General features: G+C 42.2%; 1 protein-coding gene and 1 long non-coding RNA gene across 9 annotated transcripts in view; one reads left to right on the top strand and one right to left on the bottom strand.

Annotated features, from left to right (window-relative positions):
* Positions 1 to 20034, bottom strand: part of LOC310899572 — a 61711-nt gene extending 41677 nt beyond the window's left edge. For all 6 annotated transcript variants that reach the window (XR_014584400.1, XR_014584401.1, XR_014584402.1 and 3 more), the window contains exons 1-2: positions 19438 to 20034; positions 18268 to 18301 (exon numbers count right to left, since the gene is read on the bottom strand). This is a non-coding gene — a long non-coding RNA (uncharacterized lncRNA). The remainder of the gene's footprint in view (positions 1 to 18267; positions 18302 to 19437) is intronic.
* The window catches only part of BMP2K (BMP2 inducible kinase), a 105467-nt gene that overhangs the window by 20107 nt on the left and 62753 nt on the right, over positions 1 to 22607 (top strand). Inside the window, exon 1 of one of the 3 annotated variants that reach the window (XM_083836051.1) lies at positions 20227 to 20556. The exons of 1 other annotated variant lie outside the window; for it this stretch is intronic. In XM_083836051.1, the coding sequence (XP_083692177.1) occupies positions 20376 to 20556 (181 nt within the window). In that variant the 5' untranslated portion in view covers positions 20227 to 20375. Of the gene's footprint in view, positions 1 to 20226; positions 20557 to 22607 lie in introns of those variants that run through there. One more of the 3 variants, XM_083836050.1, reaches the window with a different exon arrangement.

Below are 22607 nucleotides of genomic sequence, written 5' to 3'. Positions count from 1 at the left end.
TTCAACTGTTTTTGCTGTGTGTCAAGTCTTGACACTGAGCCAGTCTGAATTGGCAGTGGATCTCTGGAATAAGCCATGGGGAAAGCAGCAAAACACAGTCATTTATCTTGGAAACAAAAGCACTGAAGATGGAATGCCTGACTCTCTTCTCATTTCAGCTGGTGTAAAACAGGCATAGCTCCTCTGAAATTAGGAACAGAACAGCAGGAATGAATAACTGTCCTCTTGCATGTTATGCTTCAGCAAAAGTACAACTGCAATTTTGTATGATAAATATCTACTTCCCCTCCACTGGGTGCGAGGTGGGGAAGACTTAGGTATTTCAGAAAGTTTTAGTTTGTTTTGTTTGTCCAAGCTGTGTGCTCCCTACACTGCTGTTGTAATTCCATGGTCAATGAGAGGTTCTCAAGATTTCTGATGGTGCAGCTGACAGTTGGGTTAACACCATTCATTATCTTGATAGCAGGATTTCTTGTCTTATAAAAATGTGACAGTCTAATCCTTTGTGGAATGGTGTTTAGACATTCTGCAGATGAATTGGGATTAGCATTTCATCCCTTCCATCCTAATGGAAATCAAGAGTAACTATTGATGTAGTGATATTTTGCTGGCTTGGTGCTGGTGAGAGATCAAAATCAGTGCTTCATATGTGGCTGTGTACAGGAGAGTACTTCTTTGGAACCATCTGATCAGGGCTGTCAGGAAGTGCAGTGTGGAAGAGAAAATGCTGAGATGGTGAAATGAGCTGTTGAATGACACAGATGTCATCAGATCTTAAAGGAACACTCCAAGGTTTCAAAAGAGCTGTTTTGAGCAATTGGTGAATTGGAAAAAACCCTGTAATCTACAAGTCACTTATGGCTAACACAGGAATGGATCCTATACTCATTCAAGTGTCACGCAAAACACCTACGGAACCAGGATTCAGGAGAAGCATGTCATTTTCCTATTATAAGCAGGGAAATGCCTTTGTGTGAGGAACGGACTTGAGCAGTGCCACCCAGTCTCTGCTAGCAGCAGAGACCAGGTCAACTGAAGCCTGTCTGTGACCTGAGTACAGCATGTGCTGCGTGCAGATGCATTGTTTGAGTACATGATGTTGTGTGAGTTTGAGTAATAGCTTCAGATTCTGTGGTCACCTTATGTAAGAAATGAAGTTTTGCTGTGTGTGTATATACATATATCTATATAGATATATATATAGATATATATATAAAATAAACTGAAGGCCGGAGGGAAGGAAAAACCTCAAAGGTAGTTCAAGTCAAAATAAAGCAGGACCACACTTTTAATACAAATATACCATATATATTAAATGAAAAATCACAGTAATGATCAGTCTTAAAGAAACTTAGATTTTTGGTCTGTAATGTGATTTTTCTGTAAAGAAGTGAGTGGTATGGTTGATAAAGCTCCAATTACAATGCTGTCTCATACTTTAAAAATAAAATGATCTTGTGCATCCTGTAGGAAACTAAGGCATGTTTAAAGTGCACCAAAGCCTTGTGCAGGCCAACCATACTGTAACTTACAGCATGGCTGCTCTGTCAAGTAGATGGGATCCAATATGACAGATGAACCATAACAGGTAAAGTATGCTGTCCACTGAAATTTGATCTGATAATTGTTTAGCTCATCTCTAGCATGAATAAATTGATTTTTCCCATTCCTCTTAATTGCCTTCTTAACAAAAATGCAGTTAGGCCAGCTAAGAAATGGGCTGTGCACTAAGCATTATACCAATAAATAAAAGAAACCTCCTGTCTGAAAGACAAGACTGCAAGGCAGGCACAGGGAAAAAAGTTATCAAAAACAAAGACAAGAAGGTGACGGCAGCACCATGGTCTCCATGTTCTAGTTACTTTGTCCTTATTTACCTCACTATTGGATGGGAGATGGGCTTCACTGAAAAAAGGCTCTGGTGAACAGGAGGAAAAACGATCTAAGCTGAGGGGAAGGAAGAAGTAGACAGATGGGCAGATGGGGATTATATTGTGAATCATGGTTAGTTGATTTGTAGTTTTGTATTAGGGGAAGAGATGCATTTCCCCACCCCACCCCCCCACACCCCCAAAAAAAATCCAAAATGAAAATTTTCCTTGTGGCATGTCTACCAAATACAAAGCTGCATGCTTGCCTGGGGGCAGAAACTTGGTCCTAGTGAAGAAGGCTTTTATATTATGTCTTGATTCAGTCGCAGGCATTTAAATAAGCCTATTTGTAATGCAGTTAAGCTGCTGGTTGCTCTCATATTGAGGTTCTTGGACTAGGAATGGTTGTCACTTCTGTTCAGCAGCTCAGTGCAACTACCGGAGTAGTTGAACTAGTATAGGTGAAGAATGGTATTATAGAATGTGAGAATTCATCTAGGATAGCAAAGCCAGAGCCAAATATATATTACATTGGGTTAGTGTTTGGCAGTTCTTATGCTATTCAACTCAAGGCTTAGCTTCCTACCTGGCCTTACAATTTTGAGCACTGACAATAGTGAGAAATCAGGTCTTGGTACTCTGCATTTATACTCTGCCTAGTGGGACTGAGATCTGACGTACAAATGGTGGGAACTGAAGATCAAGCTCATGTGTTTTAGATGCTATGTTTCAGATTAGTCATATATATACACATGTATGAGTGGCTGCGTATTTACTTAGATGACTAAATTTCAATGGTTTTTGGCTTTTGGGGTAAAGGGGGAGGGAGTACTCTTTCCCTGAGGAACTCTGTGGCTTTCTGCATTTTTAGTCTTGAACGAACTTCTATTTACAATATAAAAATGATAACCAAGTCCCACACTTTTCATTTTGACATGAGAAGGCAAAAATAATTGTACTTAGCAACGGTAGGCCAAGATGGTAATGCACTTCTGTTGTCTGGGTTCATTTTTAGTTCAGGCTGAAGAAATTTCTTAGCCCTGTGTTGGATGGGTTGAAAAGCTATATTAGACTAATCTGTTCCCACAACAGCATCAGTAAAGGCTGAGATGAATTTTGGCTATGTCTAGACAGTGGTGTAACACCAGGTTGGCATGTGCCATGACAACCTTCCATTGAAAACAAGGTCAGTGAGTGCTTCTGACATTTGCAGATAGATAATGATCTGTGGCAGATGACAGAGTATCAACAAAAACATGAGAATCAAGTCCTTAATATGAAGATGTAATTTAACCAGCTGTTTGTTTACTTAGCAGTCTCTGCTCAGGAAAAAGCAAAAACTATGCTCTTACTTTGCAATATGACTAGAACATAATTTCGCTGCAGTAAGCTCAAAAGAGGGGTATCAGAGACAGGAGAAAAGGGAGTATGTTTTCTTTAAGAAATATTTGGCATGCAAAACAAAAACCTCTGTTTGAAAATCTGGCAGCTCACCTTAAGACATCTTAAAACATGCAAGTAAGCACATCAGCAACTTCCTGTTGCTGGCAGTGCTGTTTAAGTGAATCCTAACAGTATGGAGGGGTAGTGCAAAGCCCATCTGGAAAGCATGCAACAGCCTCTTGAGAAAGCACTTTGTCTTGGAACACATCACATCCTATGACTCTCAAAAGCAGAGGACTATAAGAGTAAAGTCTCTTCTGAAATTCTGCTCCTGTGGCAGGAGATGGGAGGTAATCTCCTCCCACTAAAAATATGACACCTGTCTATTTGCTGACTGAATGATGGCCAAACACATAGATAGCAAAAAGACATGTTTTTTGAGTAAAGCAGCATGAATGCAGGCTTCATGCAGCTTGTATGCAGAAGCAGGATGCGCACCTGGGTCTCTTCACTGTAAGTCCCATACACAGATGAATATTCTATGCGCTTCTCTACCTTTCCTGCGTACTGCTAAGTGGGGTGAATATGTTGCCTGCAGCCTGTGTTCATCACAAAAAAGAAGTCTGGTGATATTGATCATTAAAAGAATAGTCTGAAAAAAGCTTCCATGTAAGAAATTTTTGTCCAATGCAGTCCTGTCAAACATGGGATCAAGGGAAGAACTGAAAGAAACTTTGCCTGAAGGGATGGAATTGCTGTGACATCTCAAAGATCCTTTCACAGAAAGTTATTCAATTATAGGTGTGCAGAGCGGCAATCCCTATAATATGTGACAGCCGTTGTATTTGTAGCCCCACCAAAAGCCTCTAACATTTTTTCCGTAACTTCATTATCAGAATGAAATCTTGATGTTGGGTGTCACTGTTAACAAACCCTGCTTGGTCCCTTTCAAGACTAAAATCGGAGTTGCTTTTGGGGAAGCAAGAAGCAGTGAAGGTAACGGAAGTGCTAAGCCTAAGTCAAGCTTCCTTTTTGAGGAGGCAAGGAGCGCTTCTGAAGTTCAAGACAGTGCTCAAGCTAATTTGAACCTTCAGTGGCCTGAGCAGTTCTTATTAGCAAACAAAAACAGGCACTGTGCTTGACAGATCATCATTACAAGGTATCTCCTTAGGATCCTTCTTCCCACACTGTGGTACCTGATACCATGGCAGATCACTGTCCAAATCCTGTGGCTTAGGCTTTGAAGGCACAGTTCAATTCGCAATTGCCACTGTGATCTGTAGCATGAATCTGTCAGGAAAGGGGAGTTTGGATACCAAATTAAAAATGAAGGGGAACTGCAGATTAGGGCCAGAAAGGCAAAAGGGAGAGTTAAAATAAAGGTATGAAAGCAGAAGACCAAGTGGAAAAAAAATGAAAGAACAGCTGAGTAACAAGAAGAACGAACTGAAGAGAAGGATGAAGTAGAAAAGGGTTGGAGTCAGTGATATCATGATAACAAGAAGGTAGACCAGAGAATGGTAGAGGGGGAGGAATATAACTGATGATCCTGTCGGTGAAGAATTACTTGAACTTTTCTTGAGAGATGGGGTGGAAACAGGGTAGTGGTTTACTTAAAATGAGAGGCTCACTTTACTCTTGCCTGTATGTACTTCAGACTTCCCTTCTCCTCACTGCCTGCTAGAAGTGTCTTAATTACTTAATCTGATTGAACTGATTATTACCCATCAAGAGATTTTCCCACCACCCTTCCCCAGTGTTAAGGCATTTTCTCCTTCTAGGCAAAACCATACTGTCTGTGCTTGTAATTGTGTCTGTGCTGGGGACAAGGATCTTTTTATGCTAAGACTCAGTGAGCTATTTTGGCAAAGCACACTGAATGAATGCCTTATTGCTTTCCCTCTAATGCAGTTTCCTTTTATAGGACACTCAATTTTTAAAAAGCTGAAATTAAATAGCTCATGAAATCTTGGACTGAAACATTACAGAAGAGTGCTTATCAAAGAGTAAAAATTCCACAATGCTGTCCCATATGGAATACCTCTTGCTGACTCTGAGGTCGGTGAGGCTGAAGAGATGGACATTAAAACATACCACTTAAAATAAAACATAAGTTTAGACGAGAAGGTGGCATGGAAGGAATTCAGTTCTGGAAAGGACATTAGAGATCAGAGGGAAAGGTTTGGTTCATCTGTTTGAGAATAAACAACTATAGGATGCATTTCTTTTACAGCCTTCAATACCAGGTTACTTGTGAACTCTAGATAGGTTTACTCACCCTGTACAAATATCTCTAGCTCTTATACTGTAGTAGCTTCTCTGGTACTCCATCTTGTGATCACAGAATCACAGAATTGTAGGGGTTGGAAGGGACCTCAAGAGATCACGGTGCCCAACCCCCCTGCCAAAGCAGGTTCCCTAGAGCAGGTTGCCCAGGTAGGCGTCCAGACGGGCCTTGAATATCTCCAGAGAAGGAGACTCCACAACCCCCCGGGGCAGCCTATTCCAGTGCTCCGTCACCCTCACCGTGAAGAAGTTCTTGCGCATGTTGGTGTGGAACTTCCCCTGCTCCATTTTTTGGCCATTGCCCCTTGTCCTGTCCCCACAAACCACTGAAAAGAGGTTGGCCAAATCCCTCTGTCTCCCACACTTCAGGTATTTATAAACATTAATAAGATCCCCTCTCAGTCTTCTTTTCTCCAGGCTGAACAGACCCATGATGCTAAGTCCATGTCTTCCTCACGGTAAATTTCCAAAGAAAAAAGGGCAGCATAGTGGGGCAACAATTCAGTGGAAGCTACAGATCAAATTCACAGAGACTTGGTCTTCTGTCTTTTCTTGATTTGCATTATGGGCAATTTCAGGTTCTTGCCTGTGTAGGGGGTGAGCCGTTCTTTGGCTCCGTCCCTTTACATGCCCTGCTGATGTCAACATAATTTTGGTGTTGGAGGGGCTTTGTGGAGCAACTGGACCAGCACATGGGGTGGACACAGGCTCACAGGCATTGTTTTGAGAAATGCTGATTCTGGACTGTCACCTTTTTTTAAGGAAGGTAGATGAAAATCAACATATTTCAAGCATTTATCTGTGGGTGTGTTTTGAAACACGATCGCTCCCTCTCCACCCAACCTGAGTCAAAGGAATCATGTTTAGGCTTGTGTCAGCACTCAGTGTCTCAGCGCAACTACAGTAATGCGTTCCCAGCTGGAGTTCACTGACAAGTCAGGCAGAGATGTGCCTTAGGAGTTGGAACTGTCAGCAGAATTGGTATGTTAATACCAAATGTGGGTATAACCAAGCAGATACTCTGCTGTCAATGGCCCCATGTGGATTTCATCAGCTTGGTGAGAAAAGCCTGTTGAAAAAAAAAAATGCCTGCCAGTGGGGTTTTGAAATCTGCAGTAATGATGTGTGTTGGCATGGGGAAGGAAGAGACCTGCAGCGGGGAAGGTATGCAGCTTTTATTACTGGCGTACCTGTTCTCCCAACAGTCAGTTACGTGGATCTGGTGCATGTGTGTGAAAAAGCAACATCATCCCTAAAGTAGGATCCAGGCCTTAGGCTCATGGTGCAACCTGCTTTGGCTGGGAGGTGCTGGTCCCTCTGTCTGCCTTCGATGCTTCCAGCACACTTGAATGCACAGAGACTGCTCATTTCTACTTTCCCCTGAGCACGTTTTTTCAATGCCAAACAGCAGCCCTATCCTCCTCTGAGACAGTGTGTTATGAGTACCCTTTTCCTGCTTTGTTTCCTTGCTTTATTTCACATTCTTAGTGCAAGAAACTCAACCTGAATCCTTATAATTGAGATTAGGTTGTGGAGAAACTACCTCTGATAACCCCATGATCTTCTTGACTTTCAAATGTGTAACTACTGTTTTCATGGATTCATTGACAGAATGACTCAATGTGCTATGTGCTTGCCCAATATGAGAAATCTTGTTCCTTCAAGGAGTTCGCCAAACAAGGGCAAAGGCTGCAAGATGGAAGTTAGAGAGGGAAAAATATGGGATGTTGGACAAGTTACAGTAAGCTAGTCCTGGTTTCTAAGAGATTGAAAAATGGACAGGGTAGGGTTCTTGCATGCACATCTAGAGTGTTTCCTATTTGAGTGCCGTATCACAGTGCCTGTATGGAATTAACTTCTGTAAATTGAGTGTCAACATACTTAAAAACAAATGCCGTGGTAGCTTGAAGGGCAAATCAACGTCAAGCCTGAATGAATTCTAAAGGGGAAACAAATGAAGAAATAAAATCTTTGTCCACTTTATCGAGTTCCACCTAATTGCTAGACACTGACAAAGGTTTAATTTTCTTCTTGGAATATAGATGCTTGCTGAGGAATGAAGAAAAGACTGCTGGAAGAAGGATAAAAGCAAGTGAGTTGTTTTGTTTACTGTAGTATTAGGCTATTCTTTGTACTTCTATTTTATTGTTTGTGCACTTTTTCTGTAGTTGCCTAGCATTGGCTAGTGTATGAGGTTATAAAACAAACAGCTGGAATTATATTTGTGAACATGGCTGAGTTCTCCAGTTCAGCAGGCAGTGGGGGAAGACAGGAACTTTGAGATGTGATGCCTGGTTTAATCATTGTAAGCTTGGCTGGGCAAAGGCAGCTTTGCTTGTTACTAGGATAGCAATCAGAAACAAAAAACAGTATAACAGAAACTAGCCTGTGTGTTGATACTAGCTAAGACACCAGAGCCATCAATCTTCATTTTTCCAAGTATAAACGGTTCACAGGAGGTCAATGAATAATTTCTGTCTTAAAATCAGGCTGCACATTTGTCTGCCTTATGCAGACTTGAAACTTTCAACTTTCCATCAATGAAAAGCAGCCACTTGCACAAGTTATTGTGGAAGTAAATGAAACAAAGTCATGAAGCTATTGGATAAAGATGGCTCAAGCTCACCCTCTTTGAAAAAAAAAAATCCTTCAATACTGATTTTTACTCCATAAATCATCAAGTCAAGAGCAAAATTCCCACAGGTTTCTGCAGCAATAATATAATTCTATATGCCAGTGGGGGGGAAGCTTAAGAAATGATATTGCTAAGCTGAGTCTGCCACCTTAACTCTGTACTTTTGTGCATTAATGTGTCTTGAAAAATATATTGTTTTTCATCTACAATATATTGGGCAATTCCATGCTCTTAGATATGCTGTGTATTCTGTACTTCAAAGAATATCAAGCCATTCTTTATGCGCTTCATCCATGACAGGCAAACTTGCATCCTGCTTTAATGATGCCTCACATTTTTCCAGAGACAAAGCATGTTCAGGGAAGAACTGCAGAGCACAGCTGAGCAGAAGATGGATGCTGCTATCAGATCAGGGTATTATGTTGTTTGCTTTCCAGGCTGGCACTTACTGGAGCCTGTTTTTTTGGCCCTTTAGGCTTTAGCTCTAAGATGCCAATTTAAAGACCATTTGCTTCTTAACTCTACCTTACGTGCTCAGTTCTCCCTTTCCACCCCCTCCCAAGGGACACACAAAGAGTGGGATGATAGTGTGCCTAGGGGTGGGTGGGTGTAGTATGTGCTCTGGCCCCTGGAGTATGGAGGGCTCCCAAGGTTCCCTTAGTTTCTCAATTACTGTTGCTGTTCATTCTCTGGGTGCCTTTCACAACACCCAGACGTAGCACTTGTGGGTAGAAATACTTCAATTTTTGTAGATGTGTACAATCATAAGCTGAGCTATTGGAAGATAAGCTGCAGCCTGGAAAGGGTACATGCTGCCTCTGTAGGGTATGCTTGCCCTCCTCTCTGTACCTAAATGACAACAGTGCGTACAAACACTAGTTTGGTGCTGTATTCGCATTGCAGGGTGAAACTTGTCGGCAAACACTTCTTCCTGTGCTTTTTTTTTTTGGTGGGGGAGAAAATACTATAAGGCTTGTCAGACTGGCCACTGGCATTTTTTTCTGAACAGCAAAAGCACATTGGTGGGTTCATTTGTCTCTGACTTAGGCAACTTAGCTCACAGTGCAGATGAGCAGTGGTTTTATTTGATAACGGATTGTAGCTTTGAACCTCAGATGTTTTTACAAAGAAAAAGTGTATGAGCTGCAACTGTCCTCAATGGCTTCTTGTCACACAGGTTTCTATTTGTATGCTGGTATTGACTTCTAACTGCCTGAAACATGCATATTTTCAGCATGGATATGGAAATGTTAAGATTGACTTGTTGTTCTGTGTTCTCTCCTTTGTTGAAAATCTGATTGCATATCATTGGACAAATTGCCCATAAGCATCTCAGTAGTATTCTATTACACAGGAGTTAAGTAGCACTAAAAGGAAAAAAAAATCTCTGCTAAGAGAGGCAATTCAATCTCTGCATTGGTGTCTAACATGCAAAAAACATCCCACTTCTTTCACTTGGCCTTCATGAATGAGCTCTGCAGGCATAAAGATTGCCTCGCATTTTTGTAAAACTCTCTAAGAAGCGTAGCATGAAGCTGTGACTTTGGCAGATAGGTGTGAAAACTATAATGCACTTCTGTTGTAGACATATGTGCTTTCAGTATCAAGCCTATGCTAAAGCAATCTAGGCTGTGTTCTTTGTAACTCACGTCCCAAACCACTTTCCTATATGAAAGCACTTGGTACACATATGGATGCTGAAATGATCTCGTCAGCAGTTGAGGCTGACTGAAGTCCAACTAGAGATTTAAGGACCTTATCTAAGGAGTAATTTATTTTCCTATGTTTCCTGTTAGAAAATGGGAACTTTTGCATTGCAACATAAGAAATGTTTCATAGGAGGATGTTCTCAACTGCCCTTTTTGCTTTGGCAACACCTCCCTTACAATCTTTACTTAACCTTTCCCAGACTCTTTTCAGAGGCCAGTGGATGTTCTCAAACTGTTTGTATCTAGACTGTGATAGGCAGCATTAGCTGGTGATTCAACCATGAGCTTCCCACAGCCCACATCATAAATGAGTCTGGATTTGGTCACCCACAAGGCTGCTGCTGCTGCCTTCTTTTGTAATGTTATTTCACCGGAGATATGCAAGTACTGATGCAACTGTCAGTAAGCATCCCGTCTTTTTTCTCTTGGTTACAGTGAGAATTAAAGGACTTGTAGAAAACTTCTGCTTTCATAGGGTGCAGTTTGTGCTTTATGTTTATGTATATTTGTGCTTTATGTATGTATTAACGTTATTAACTGCTAAGTGAGGTGTCTGGCTCCATAAGGTGAGGGGAGCTTGAAAAATGATTTTCAGAAACTGCATTTACTGAACTGACTGAATGAAGCACAACTGCATTTTTCATTTCTTAGACTGTATGTAATGCAACAAAGCTTGAAAAACGAGAATCAATTCCCTTAGTAGAAGATATCCCCCCTGCAGGTTTTGGTTTTAAATAGGTCGTTTTTGAAAAATGTTTACATCTCATTATTTCTAGCACACAGATGTGTTCAAAAGATAGATGATCTGTTTAGGGAAGTAATATAGTTATATGAGAGAAAATGTGGTAACTGGCAGTGACTCCTGTGGACTTGTAAAGTGAACCATACCAGAAGCCAACAGGGAGGAAGTGAACAACATATATGAAGGGAACAAGGACTTTTCAGTTATCTAAAATGAAGCACAAATGCTGATAGTGCTCAATAATGATTAATATATCAAGCTGCTTGAGGTAATTGGGACTTCTCTCATTATCAGAACAGATGTCTCCTTTGAATATATCTAAGCTCTTCATCTCCATACCCTTAGTGGCAGAGTTCTACAGGTTAGTCTAGTATTATATATATGCATAATATTCATGAAGTTAAGTATATCTGCTGTTGTATATAAGTTGTTCCACATTCAGTTTAAACTGTCTGGTTTTTGCTTTGACTACCCTCTTAGTTTTGGAATATAAATACAGAGCATTTGATTTAATATTCTCATGTTATTCATTGTTTTACAGACCAAGACCAGGGTCATAGTCCTGTCAACATTGCAGAGTCTAATCTTTCTCAAATTTATTTGCATAGAGACTTCTGTGGTGTTTCTTACAGCAATGTTAACATTAGTAAAGGCAGCTGCCAGTGATGTTACTGCTTTAGGTGTGGCACTTTACTGACTTTCTGCATACTTGAGTTTGATATAGGGCAGGATATCTACAGATATGAATGCCACGCTCTTCTCTAGGTATACCCGCTGCTCACAGGGAACAGGGGAAATGTTCTCTTCAATCACAGGTGAAGTGCTTGAGCAATTTTAAATAAAGAATTTGCCTCAGTTTTTTTAATTAAAACAGCTTAGAAACTGCTTGAGCAGTGTGCATGCTGCAGTGATTTAATTAGGCTCATGTCTAAACCAGTGCTGCTACATGGGAGTGACTGAGTCCCCAAAAATCTATCACTACAGGCAGTGGCAAACATTTGAAAAAGGTAGCCTGTATTAAGTGACAAGTGTCTAACACTGTGGGATGTTATGGTCAAACCTGGACTTGGCAAACTGCATAGCTGGGCTGTCCCCAGAAGCAAGCTACTGACTAAGCAGGAGTCAAGAGTTCTCTAGTCTCTGTGGGATAAATCACTGTGCCACACCTGGATCCCTTCTTGCTCAACCAGCCCTCAGTGCTGACGGTTCAAAGACAGTGTGTGCATTCAGGAGCACCATCAACACTGAATCCTGTTTTCACTGCATTCCCACTTGCGTTGATGAAAAGAATTCTCCAGTGGAAGCCACTTCTGCTGCTGGGATTACTGGCTTCAGTGCAGAGGGCAGAACATTCCCTTTGTCCTAGCTGGATTATGTCGTTACAGATGATGGTGATGAATGTTATAGGCTAGCTGGCCTCTTTGATCCCCCATTTTCATGAATGGGAAGAAGTTAATAGTCTTATTGCTGTGGACAAAATTAACTAGAGAGAACTTGATGCAGGAGGTTTGGAATAGTGAGAATACAAATTCTTACAATGCAAAGTAGCTTTAGATAAGTTTGACCTTAAGATTTAAGGGACAAAAATAAATGCAGACTGGAAGTGTTTGACCTGTGCTTGGTCTGCTTGAGGGTCTGGAGGTGATTAGGAATCATTCATGAGTGATGAATCGCTGCTGGAGAGCCAAACTCCAGTAGCTGAAATCTAGAGTGCTCGTGGCTCCTTGTTTCTTTCTACTCTTGTCAGCAGTAACTGTTTATGTGGGCAGTGCCTGGTCTTTGTTCATGGCTCGTTAGATTGCTTTTACTCATCTCCTCTCAAGGACGCTGCAAGTCTTAATTCACTGTGCTTTGTAAAGATTAAAAGCTGTACTATTATTCAGTGACACTCCAATTAAACTGTAATGACTAGGTGTAGTTATTTCCTAAAGACTAATAAAAGACTGGAAATAAGTGAGGGGCCAAGATCCTACAGAGATTTTTTTTGCTATTTTGAGCAGGGTAAGAAATGAAGGAAAAATGCAGAAGGGATTTCTTTAATGGATTACGCCATTTTATTGGCATTGGAAAACCAATGCATGCCCTGAAAAGAATGTATATCCTGAAAGCGAGTCAGATTGTTTCAATCATCTTTCAAGTTGCTAGCCAGCTTAAAAAGTGAACTTGAAACACATTTTTATGCTTTTGCTCAGTTGAGCTCACAGACTCTCCCTCCAAACACATTCTGTCACGAATTGTTATTTATGGGCCTATATTTTATTTGTCATACAACTCATTTTCCCTTCTACTGCTAAAGCTCTGTTTTTCATGTTTCTTGGAAAGCCAACCTATACTGCTTTACTTGAAGTCAAACAAAAATTTGAGTAGCTTTCTCAATTAATACAGAAAAGTCAAAATCTGCAGGCCACTCCAAACAGGAATAGAGGAACACAAGAATAAATTAAAGCAGCTGGTGCATTGCAGCCTGGAACCACTGGTTCTTAAGTTGTCATGTTTTTGTCAGGCACCACAACAGATTGGATAAAGCTAACGTTTCCTTGTCCTGAATGCAAGAATATGTAGAACTACAGAGTTGAGAAGAATCTATTTAGGTCTCTAACACTATGAATTAAGGAGCAACTTGAGTTTAACCTGTACTGAACTGACAGCTATTTACCTTTAAGAAATAAATAAAATCTAGGCTTTAAGTCCAACAACTTTTTTTAATAGGTGTACTATGTTTGGATTTGTCTCTTATTGTTTCCCCTATCCTTTTAAAAAGGAAGCCTTTGCCACTGTTTATTTTTAGTTTTATTTTTACTAAAGTTGCCCACAGAAGCTGTGGCTGCCGCATCCCTGGGTGTATTTAAGGCCAGGCTGGATGGGCTTTGGGCAGTCTGGTCAGGTGGGAGGGGTCCCTGCCCATGGCAGGGGGGTTGGAACTGGGTGAGCTTTAAGGGCTCTTCCACCTCAAACCATTCTAGGATTCTAAGACAACTCTTTTTGTATTTCTAGTAGTAAAGACAAGTTGATCAACTTCAGCATTTTCATCTTGGAAAATTAACTGTCCTTTACTTTTGCATAAGGATATGACTCGTTTAACCTTTCCTCAGAGGTCATCTGTTATGAATGTATCTTACCTACTGCATTTCCCTGAACTCTAAAGTAAAATGTCTTAAAGCGTAGTACCCAAAATGGGATGTGGTACCTCAGATGAGGCCTTAGCAGACTGATCACCTTGGTGTCTTACAGATGTAATTTCTTTTAATACACGCTGAAATAAACACTGCCTTTGTTTATCTGTTGCTAATATCTGTTCCAACTGAGCTGCTGTAGCCCTCAGACCTTTTTTGCTTCTTTGTCACTATCAGATCCTCTAATTTTGTACTTAATTCTTTGTGTACTTAATGTATTTGAAATTATTGAATTTTATCTGAGTATTTTCAGACCATTTCTCCATTTCTCAAGAGCTCTCTGATTCTGATTTCTCCCCTCCAGATGACTTGCAGCTCCTTGCAAGTATTGAGAAATCTGGACAGTCTGGAAGTGTACACTCTTCTGCTATGCAGGCAATTAAAAGTAATCTCAAATAAAATCCATTCCAGGGGAGGCTACTGCAGTGCCTCAGTTCAGTCAAACAGGCAATGGTAGCCTTAACATGAGTTGTTTCACATTTATGTAATCCTTTAAAACATTTCCATATCAGATGTTAAGATCACTTCCTTACTAAGCTGCTCATCATTCTACTGCATGAGAATATTTCACTGCTTACTCTCTAACACCATGCCTTTCAAAAGTCATAGGGTCTCCTGTATTCCTTTATTCCTTGGATTCATATCCTGAGTTCTTCCTTCCTGGGCTCTGAGTTCCAAGGATTTTTCTCCTAACTTGAAGTTGACACGACTCAGTAAAGAAGCATTTTTAGCATAATGACCAGTGTTATTTCTGCAGTTTCCTACTTTGTGAAAAATACATGTGGCATAAAAGTGCATTGAACGCTTCACAGAACAAACAGAAAAGCAAACCCTCTACCTGCAAGTAGGGTAAAAAGGGAGTTGGAACTATTTCCAGCACCTCAAGGGCTGTAGCTTTTCCCAAGACTCTTTACTGCTGCAAGGTTGCATAAAACACACTGGATGCATATAAGAGAAACTTGGTCTTCATCTTGAAGATTGCAAAAGTAAGATGTTAAAGGAAGGATGGATATTATCTGTTTTTTCGTGGAAATGAGAATGAAAGCACCTAACCTATGGATGGGCTGGGGACAAGTTTATGTACAAAAGGTTAACTATGGACCTAAGAATGCAGAAAGTGAGCAGAAATGTTTTCTTCTCCAACAAAGCAGGAGTCAGCCTCCAGGATCCTGAGTATCAGGAAACATGTAGAAGGCCATTCTTTTCCAGAAAGGAAACAGATTATTATTAATGTGAGACAATTAACCAGGTCAAGATGCAAGCAATGCTGAGCCCATTATAACCTCATCATATCCCTTCCTCTAGGATTTCTATTTGAGTCTTTGTTTTCCCTGCTTTCTCTTGATGTTTTGAAACAACCAAGGGTTGTCGCATCAGCAAGCGATGTGTATTTTATTTGGTCCAAATATATTACAAGTGACCAAATCTTGCATTGCATTCAGTAACTCTTGACCTTGCTGACCGCGAGTGTTACACCAGATGTGACCAAAGCTGAACTTGGCAATTTTACCTCGTAGAAGATCTGTACTTACTCTCTCCTCAGTTTGTTTCCATTTAAATGTGAGCAATCAGTAACTTGTTTCTTTTCTACAACTCCTTTTTGTTCAGTTCCTGATTAGGACAGATGATAGACTGAAACAGGAAAATATGCCTCTAGTCACCAGCTCAACATAACGCCTGTAGAGCTACTCCTGTCTTGAAAAATTGAGACTTGAGACAAGGCGCTTGCTCTAGAGCTTGCATGTTTTCCCACTGCAGCAAGCGATTTGATTCTCTCATTTATTTCCAAGTCAACATGTCATACCAAAGTTTTTATGTTGTATCTACAATTAAACAAATGTTAAGCTTCTCGCTACTGCTTCTGCCTCAGATGTGTAGGTGGGACATGACTTGGTCCTAGAAAAAACGCAAACCCAAAGCCAACCCAGTTGTGCTTTTAGCTCATTTTAACCTTTCTGTCCTGTTTTAGTAACTGTCTCTAAAACAGATTGCATCAGGGTCAGCAGTTTGAAACTGAGAAATGGTATTTATTAAGACAGGAAGATTGTATAGCTACTTCTGTGCAAAATGTTTCTCAGGGTTCCCACAAGACCAGAAGGATAATAGATATGCAACAAGGAGGAGACGGGGTGTGTGTGTGTGTGTGTGTATAAGAATCAAGCGCTTGTTAGGAGAACCTCTCTGGTGGTGCTTTGTTGAGACTAAAATCATACAAAATAGAATAACCCTCATATGCCTGAATAAGAGGAATAAAAAATACTGCAGTAATGACTGAACAGTTGGGCACTTATATTGCAAAGATGTGGACCCAGGTCTTTCAAATGAAAGTGAAGAATAAATCAGTGATTTTTTTTGTAGTTTTCATATAAAAAGAACAAATTTCTAGAATTATTTTCTTCAGTTTCTACTATTCATCTTGGGTAATTAACATTTAAAGAGCTTGTCCAGAAACAGCAGGAGGTTTCCAAAAAACCATTTACACAAAGAAATGTTTCCATTTGTCTTTTTCCTTAACTACATTAAGGGACATTTGACATTTTTACAGGAAGCTCTCTGATTCTCGAGAGATTGAGTTAAAACAAATTTATGTATTACACAGAGGAAAGAGTTGAGAGTAGGGAGAGGTGTATGGAGAGAGGTGTAAGAAATATGAATGAAGGCGAAAAGCATTTGACCCATTCAGCAGTTGAAAGAGGATTAAATCATCGCCTCTTAAACTCTAAGCTTGATATTAGCATGTATACAATATCTGATGTTTCACTTTCAAGCAGTTCTCAGCTAGTGCTCTAACCCATAAATCTTCAAAGCATTTTGCAACAGAGTAAATAATCGTTATCCTAATTTTATTGATGGAATTTTTTTTATATTGAGGTGAAGCAGTGTACTTAAGGCTGTCTAACAGCCAAGAGTCAGGAGCAGGACCCAGATTTCAAGCACTCTGAAAGACAGCCATGGATATATTACCTGAGACAAGCTATGACTCACCTTGACTCAGAGAATATAGTTTGTTTTATTAAAAAAAAAAAAAAGGCAGAACAAAAACTTGAGGTTTGCTTTTGTGAAAATAACTGAGAGAAGTCGGAAGATTAATATTTTGAGATGAATAAAGGCAATAGGTAGAATAGTTGACATTCTGTTATTAATGTGCCATTACACCATTACTGAAAAAAAATTAGAAAGCATCTATTTTAGACCCCAGGCAAAAAAAAAAAAAAGAAAAAGCAAGACCTACTGATATTGACAACATTGAGAAAGACATACACATCATTTGACTGGGACTTGTTTTCTTTCCTGTTTTTATGTTTTTATGTAGTGAAAGTTTACTATCAATTCCACACATAAAAAGCAGAAACTTACTTTTATTGTTCTTTGTTTTTTGATAATGAAAGCCTAATATTTGAGCCTGAGTATTTCCTATGATTTCATGATTCATAGAGTTAAAGGTTTAATAAAGAACCATTATATAGCGCAAAAACAAAAACAACAAAAAAACCTTTTAAAAACAATGGTAACTGATATCCTGGCTGTGATCCAGCCTCTGCACTAAGATCCTCCCCCTCATATCTACCTCTTTAGTTGATCTCTTCTCACTTGAGGATTCCTATTTCTGATTTTCTGTTTGTTGCCCCTGGATTTTTCTTCAGACCACTTACCGTTTTGCCTTCTATCCAGAAATTAACTCTGCTAGTATATACTTTGAATGTTTTAAATTGTTTTTTCTTTTTTGAATTAGGGCAAAGGGTTTGTTATACAGTCAGTGTGTCAAGCTGTTGCACTACACAGGTTGGTTTTAAGGCACTCCTTCCAAATGTGGAAAAGTGAACTGTCCCTGAAACAAATGGGAGGTTTCAAACAGCGAGGGCAAAGTTTACTTTGGGTTTTGTACTCTGAGTGAAAGATTTCATGAAAGATTTTTCTCTTCCTTTCTTGAAATTTATATAGCTTCTGGAAATAACAAATGGCAATTCTGCTCAGGTGAGGAATTAAAGTCAGAGAACCTGTTCGCATGTTCAAAATCATCACTTGTTTACCAACTTGGTGGATCGGGCCTGTTTTTTAAAAGTGACAAGTCAATATAATCTTTATCATTCACTTCCACTGACTTAACCTTAATAAAAGGTAATCCTTGGCATGAAACCTCTTCACAGCAAGCTGGTGCTTTATAGAAAAAGACCACTTGGGTGCCAAGTTTCCCTTTAAGCAGGCCGTGGAACATCAGAAGTTATCTGTGCTATGGCTCTTTGTGAGATTACTCACAAGAGACCAGTCACTTCTGTGGCCATCCATGCATTAATCACCACAACTCCGTGTGCAATAGCGATAGGCTTATTTGCCAGCTATGCCTAAGTAGTTGACCTCTACATCCTCTAGTATGTGAAGACAGAGCTTAGTAACACTAATCCCTGCATAATGACTGTGCTCATTTGTCCAGCCTATAAATAACTCGAGCAATAATTTAATCTCTTACCTTAAAAAGAGCAAATCTTGGTGTTGGGGACCTCCTAAACAAATAAAAAGTAACCAGTTAACCAAAAAGGCAATCCTACTCTGTCAGCAATCCTACCCTGTCAGAGCACCTGTTAGAAAACACGTTACTTTTACTTGAGGACAAGCAAAGTTGTATTCATCACTGGCATTAAACTTAAGTGCTTTAAACCCAGCTCTGATTTTTTTCAAAGACATTTTTTTTCCAAAACAATTAAAAGCGTATTTCTAAGGAGCACAGGCATATATCACTGTAAGAACATCCTCATGAACAAAATGCTGATGATCATGCCATTCTCCTCACAGTACTCCATTTCTTTCATCTACAGTCAAAATACCTTTTACATCTAAGGAAAATTGTGAATTAGAGTCTGTACGTGCTGCTGAAAAATTGATCTCCAATTATCGAAAGGATGGGAATGACTGAAGGAAGGGGACTACTAATGCGAATAGCTGTGTCTGTACTTTCATGGTATGACAAATTGTCACTTCAATAGAGAAATATTCTCATTTTGTTACCAGCCTGGTATACAGCAATATGATTAGGCCAAAACTAATTTGATTACTGAAATATTTTCCCAAAGATTTTAAGCTTCTCGCTTTTCAAAGGGGTTTTATAGAACTGATGGCTACAATTGAAGTTCATCCAAAAACCTCAATGTTCACTGAGAAAGGCTGCGTTTTTAAATTCCCATTAGAGATGCCAAAAATGTGGCTTCATTCATTCATATGAGAGACGGATGTGAGGTCCCATATCAGGTTTGTTTTTATTGCATGATTTCAGTCTCTATGTGAAAAAAAGATGCAGGAATACCTCATTAGCATTTGCCCAGGAGGGCTACCAAAGGAAAACACGCTTGTAACAAAGTTACCCTTTTAATTACTCTTATTTGACTGTTATTTTGCTCTCATTTTATCTTGTTTGGTTCTTATTTTGGATGAGTAGAATCACTATTTCAGTAGGAAAAGGGGATGTGCTTTGCCATTTCAGAGAATTTGAAATTTGGTTTCAGTCTGAATTTGAATTGGAAATTTGTGATGAGTTATTTGGAAATGTAGGGTGTTTCCCATGTACTGTTATTTAGGGAACTGTGACAAATATTGCCTTAAGTTGCCATACGTGACACGTAGTAGCATAGTGGTGATAACATACCTTATAGCCAAGGATGCGCTGAGGTGGCTCTGCAGTCTTTGCAACCGAGTTGCCACACTTGGGAGACAGTCTGTGGAAAATGGAGCTTCTTCTGGTACCGAGACTGTTTGGTGTGCTTTTTTGTTTGTTTGTTCTAAAAATACAGCTTTTTGGAGAGCTTCATTTTTGAAAAGCTGCTTGAGCTTAACTTCCCAACTTTCCCTCATCAGTGTCTGTAGGTAAGATGTCCAAGGACTGTACATTTCACAGCAGGAAACTGACAGCTCCCCTTTTCCTGTCTGGATCCACATTTTCACTGTTTTCTGCCAGTTACTGCACCTCGCTGTTGGTGGAGGCCCAAGACGGGCATTTTACCCTCATTGTCCCCATTTTTTTTTTCCACTTATTTCCCTCACGGGCAGCAGCACACAGCCCGGGGAGGGTGGGCAGCCAAGCGGTGCCCTCAGCAGGGCGCTCCGAGCCGCTTTCCCCCCGCGGTTCCTCGGGTGAAAGCGAGCGTGGGGGGGAACGCAATCACCTCAGGGGCCGCGGCGACCGTTAACGGCCGGCGCGAGGCGGCGAGCGCGCGACGCCCCTCACCCCGCCCCCTCCCCGCCGCACGTGCCCGCCGCGGGCAGGCTGTGCACCTCACTTCCGGCCGGCCGCCGGAGGAGGGAGGGGTCGGGGGGGGGTGCGGCGCATGCGCGGTGGCGCCGCGCACCGGCGGGGCGGCTGCTGGCGGCGCTCGCGGGAGCGCTCCCTGCGCCCCCCCCCTCCCGGTCCCGTCCCGGTCCCCGCGGGGCCGCGCCCGCCCCCTGCCGCCTCCCCCCTGCCGCCTCCCTCCCTCCTCCCGCAGCGGGGCGGGGGCGGCATGTGAGGCGGGGCCGCCCCCCTGCCGCAGCCGCTGGGCACCGGCCGCTCCGCTCCGTGCCTCCCGGGGGCTCCGGGCCCCGCTCGCCATGAAGAAGTTCTCCCGCATGCCCAAGGCGGAGGGCGGCGGCGGCGGAGGCGGTGGTGGCGGCGGCGGGGCGGCGGGCGGCGGCTCGGCGGGCGGCGGCGGAGGGGGCAGCGGGGCCGCCTTGGGCAAGGTGTTCGCCGTGGGGCGCTACCAGGTCACCGCCGAGGAGCTGCTGGCCGAGGGTAACGGCGGAGGGGGGGCGGCGGGGGGGTTGGGGAGCCGGTGGCGGTGCCGGGACCCCGGGGCTTGCCCGGTGCCCAGGCCGGCAAGGGGCGGGTTTCCCCCCGCCCCGGGGCTCGTTTAGGGGCGGCGTGCAGCCCCTGGGGCTGTGCTGGGTTTGGGGTGGCGGAAACCTGCGGTGGGCTTTTGGCAGCCCGGAAAGAGACAAAACAACAATGATAATTAATAATAATAATGAAACCCTGGCTAGTGGAGCACGGTAGGTTTTTAGCAGGGTCACGCGTCAGCTGGCAGTGCCAGCAGCTCCTGGCGTGAGCGCCGCTGGCCTCGCCGTGCTGCGGGTGCTGGCGCTGCCCTCACAGCTCCCGGGCAGGGCTGGGGTGGTGGCAGCCAGCTGTGCTCCGCCACCCGGCTCGCCTTCACGGCCACGCGTGGGTCCTGCCACGGTGCTGGTGGCTGTAGGTGCTGCGGGCCCCACGGCTCGTGTCCCAGGGCAGCAGGCACTAGGCTGGTCCCAGGCGCTGGGGAGGTGATGGGGTCTGCAGCCCCACTGCCTGGGGTGCTGGGGATGCTGCCATCGGTGTCTCGAGGATGCGGTTTTAACAACTGCGTGTTGATAGCGTGAGTATCGAAAATAGAAAACGTGGTGGCGGTAGGTAGGTTTTCACTGCCGTCTTGAGAAAGTTTTAGTACGGCGGAATTGGCGTTTAACGCTTAGAACAAATACAGCGTTCTGCACCTGATTTACAAAAATGAGGTTAAGGCTTGGCCAGCTGTGTCCGTGGTTGCCCAAAAAGATGAGAGGGATCCTTGCTGGGAGCTCCCTTGGAGTCACCGCAGCCTGACAGAAAGTCCTTCCTCTACACAGGGCTGCTTACAGCGCAGAGGCTTAAAAAGAAGAAGAAAAAAAAAAGGAAATGAGCTCCTGAACAAATTGAGGAGGCACACGGAAACCAGAAAAATAGCACAGTGCTTTGTTCGGCTCACCGTCTTACTAAAACTTTTCTTGTAAAACGCTGTTTGAAGAGTTGTAGATTCCTATTTTTTTATTCCTGTAGATTGCAGTGACAAAATCATAGGCCTTAACAGGCACAGGGGGAGTATGTATTTAAGTAGTTGAGTGTTTTGTAAATTTGCTTTCTTTCTTAATAGACAGAAATAGCAAGTTTTTTTTTACAGCTTTCATGTGATGCCTTAAGTGCAGATGACTAGGACTAGAAGTGATAAGAGTCGGGACAGCGTAAATCTGTTGCATCTAGAGAAAAGTCTTCAAAGCCAATGCCAGAGCTATTTGGCAGTAGGGAGGACCCCAGAAGGCTTTACAAGAGAATGAGATAGCAGGTGGCCTACCGACAAGGTTAAGGAAGCAGGGCAGAAGTGAGGGAGCTGCTGCATCCCATGTGGTGGCCGGGGAGGGGCTGGGTTAACTGCGTGTGTGTGGAGCAGGGGTGCGCCTGCTGAGGAGGTGCCCATGACAAAGCTGTGGTCCGGCTCTGCTACTCCCAACCTGTCACAATAGCTGGTGGATGGAGAAGTTTCCTTGTGTCTAGGAATTACTTCCTGACTGGCTGGTTTTCCCTCGATGGGGTAACGATTAATAGTAAGTGCTCATTTGTTAGTGGTGTTGTACAGGTAATATTAACATCTAGTATTGAGAATTAACACTCTTTATAAGTTCCCTGCTTTATAATCCCCCTGCCTTGAGGGGAGGGAGCAATGACTTTTTTTTTTCCTAATCCCTGTGCATATGAAGTGTTGGTTTTATTCTGCTGAAACCCAGTTTTACTGAGCTTCTTAGCCTTGCCAGGTAGCTCCAGTTATTCAGTGCTGATGAAATACCATTTACAAGTTACTTTAAGAGGCTCAGAGTGGAGTTTTAGGTCGTGTAACAAGAAGCTGGTAATAAGTTAATGAATGTAACCAACTTAACAACTAGCCTGTTTCAGAAACAGATGGATAAGGCTCGGTTAGCAGTGGTATGGCACAGACAGGCTTTTTTTTACTAGCTGTTAGGATTAATAGCATATGCCTGTCAGGTTCAAAGTGTTCCCCC

The sequence above is a fragment of the Anser anser genome, assembly GCF_964211835.1.
Source record: "Anser anser genome assembly, chromosome: 4".
Lineage (NCBI taxonomy): Eukaryota > Metazoa > Chordata > Aves > Anseriformes > Anatidae > Anser > Anser anser.
The sequence above is the reverse complement of the archived record's forward strand: the minus strand, read 5'-3'. Positions and strand labels throughout refer to the sequence as shown.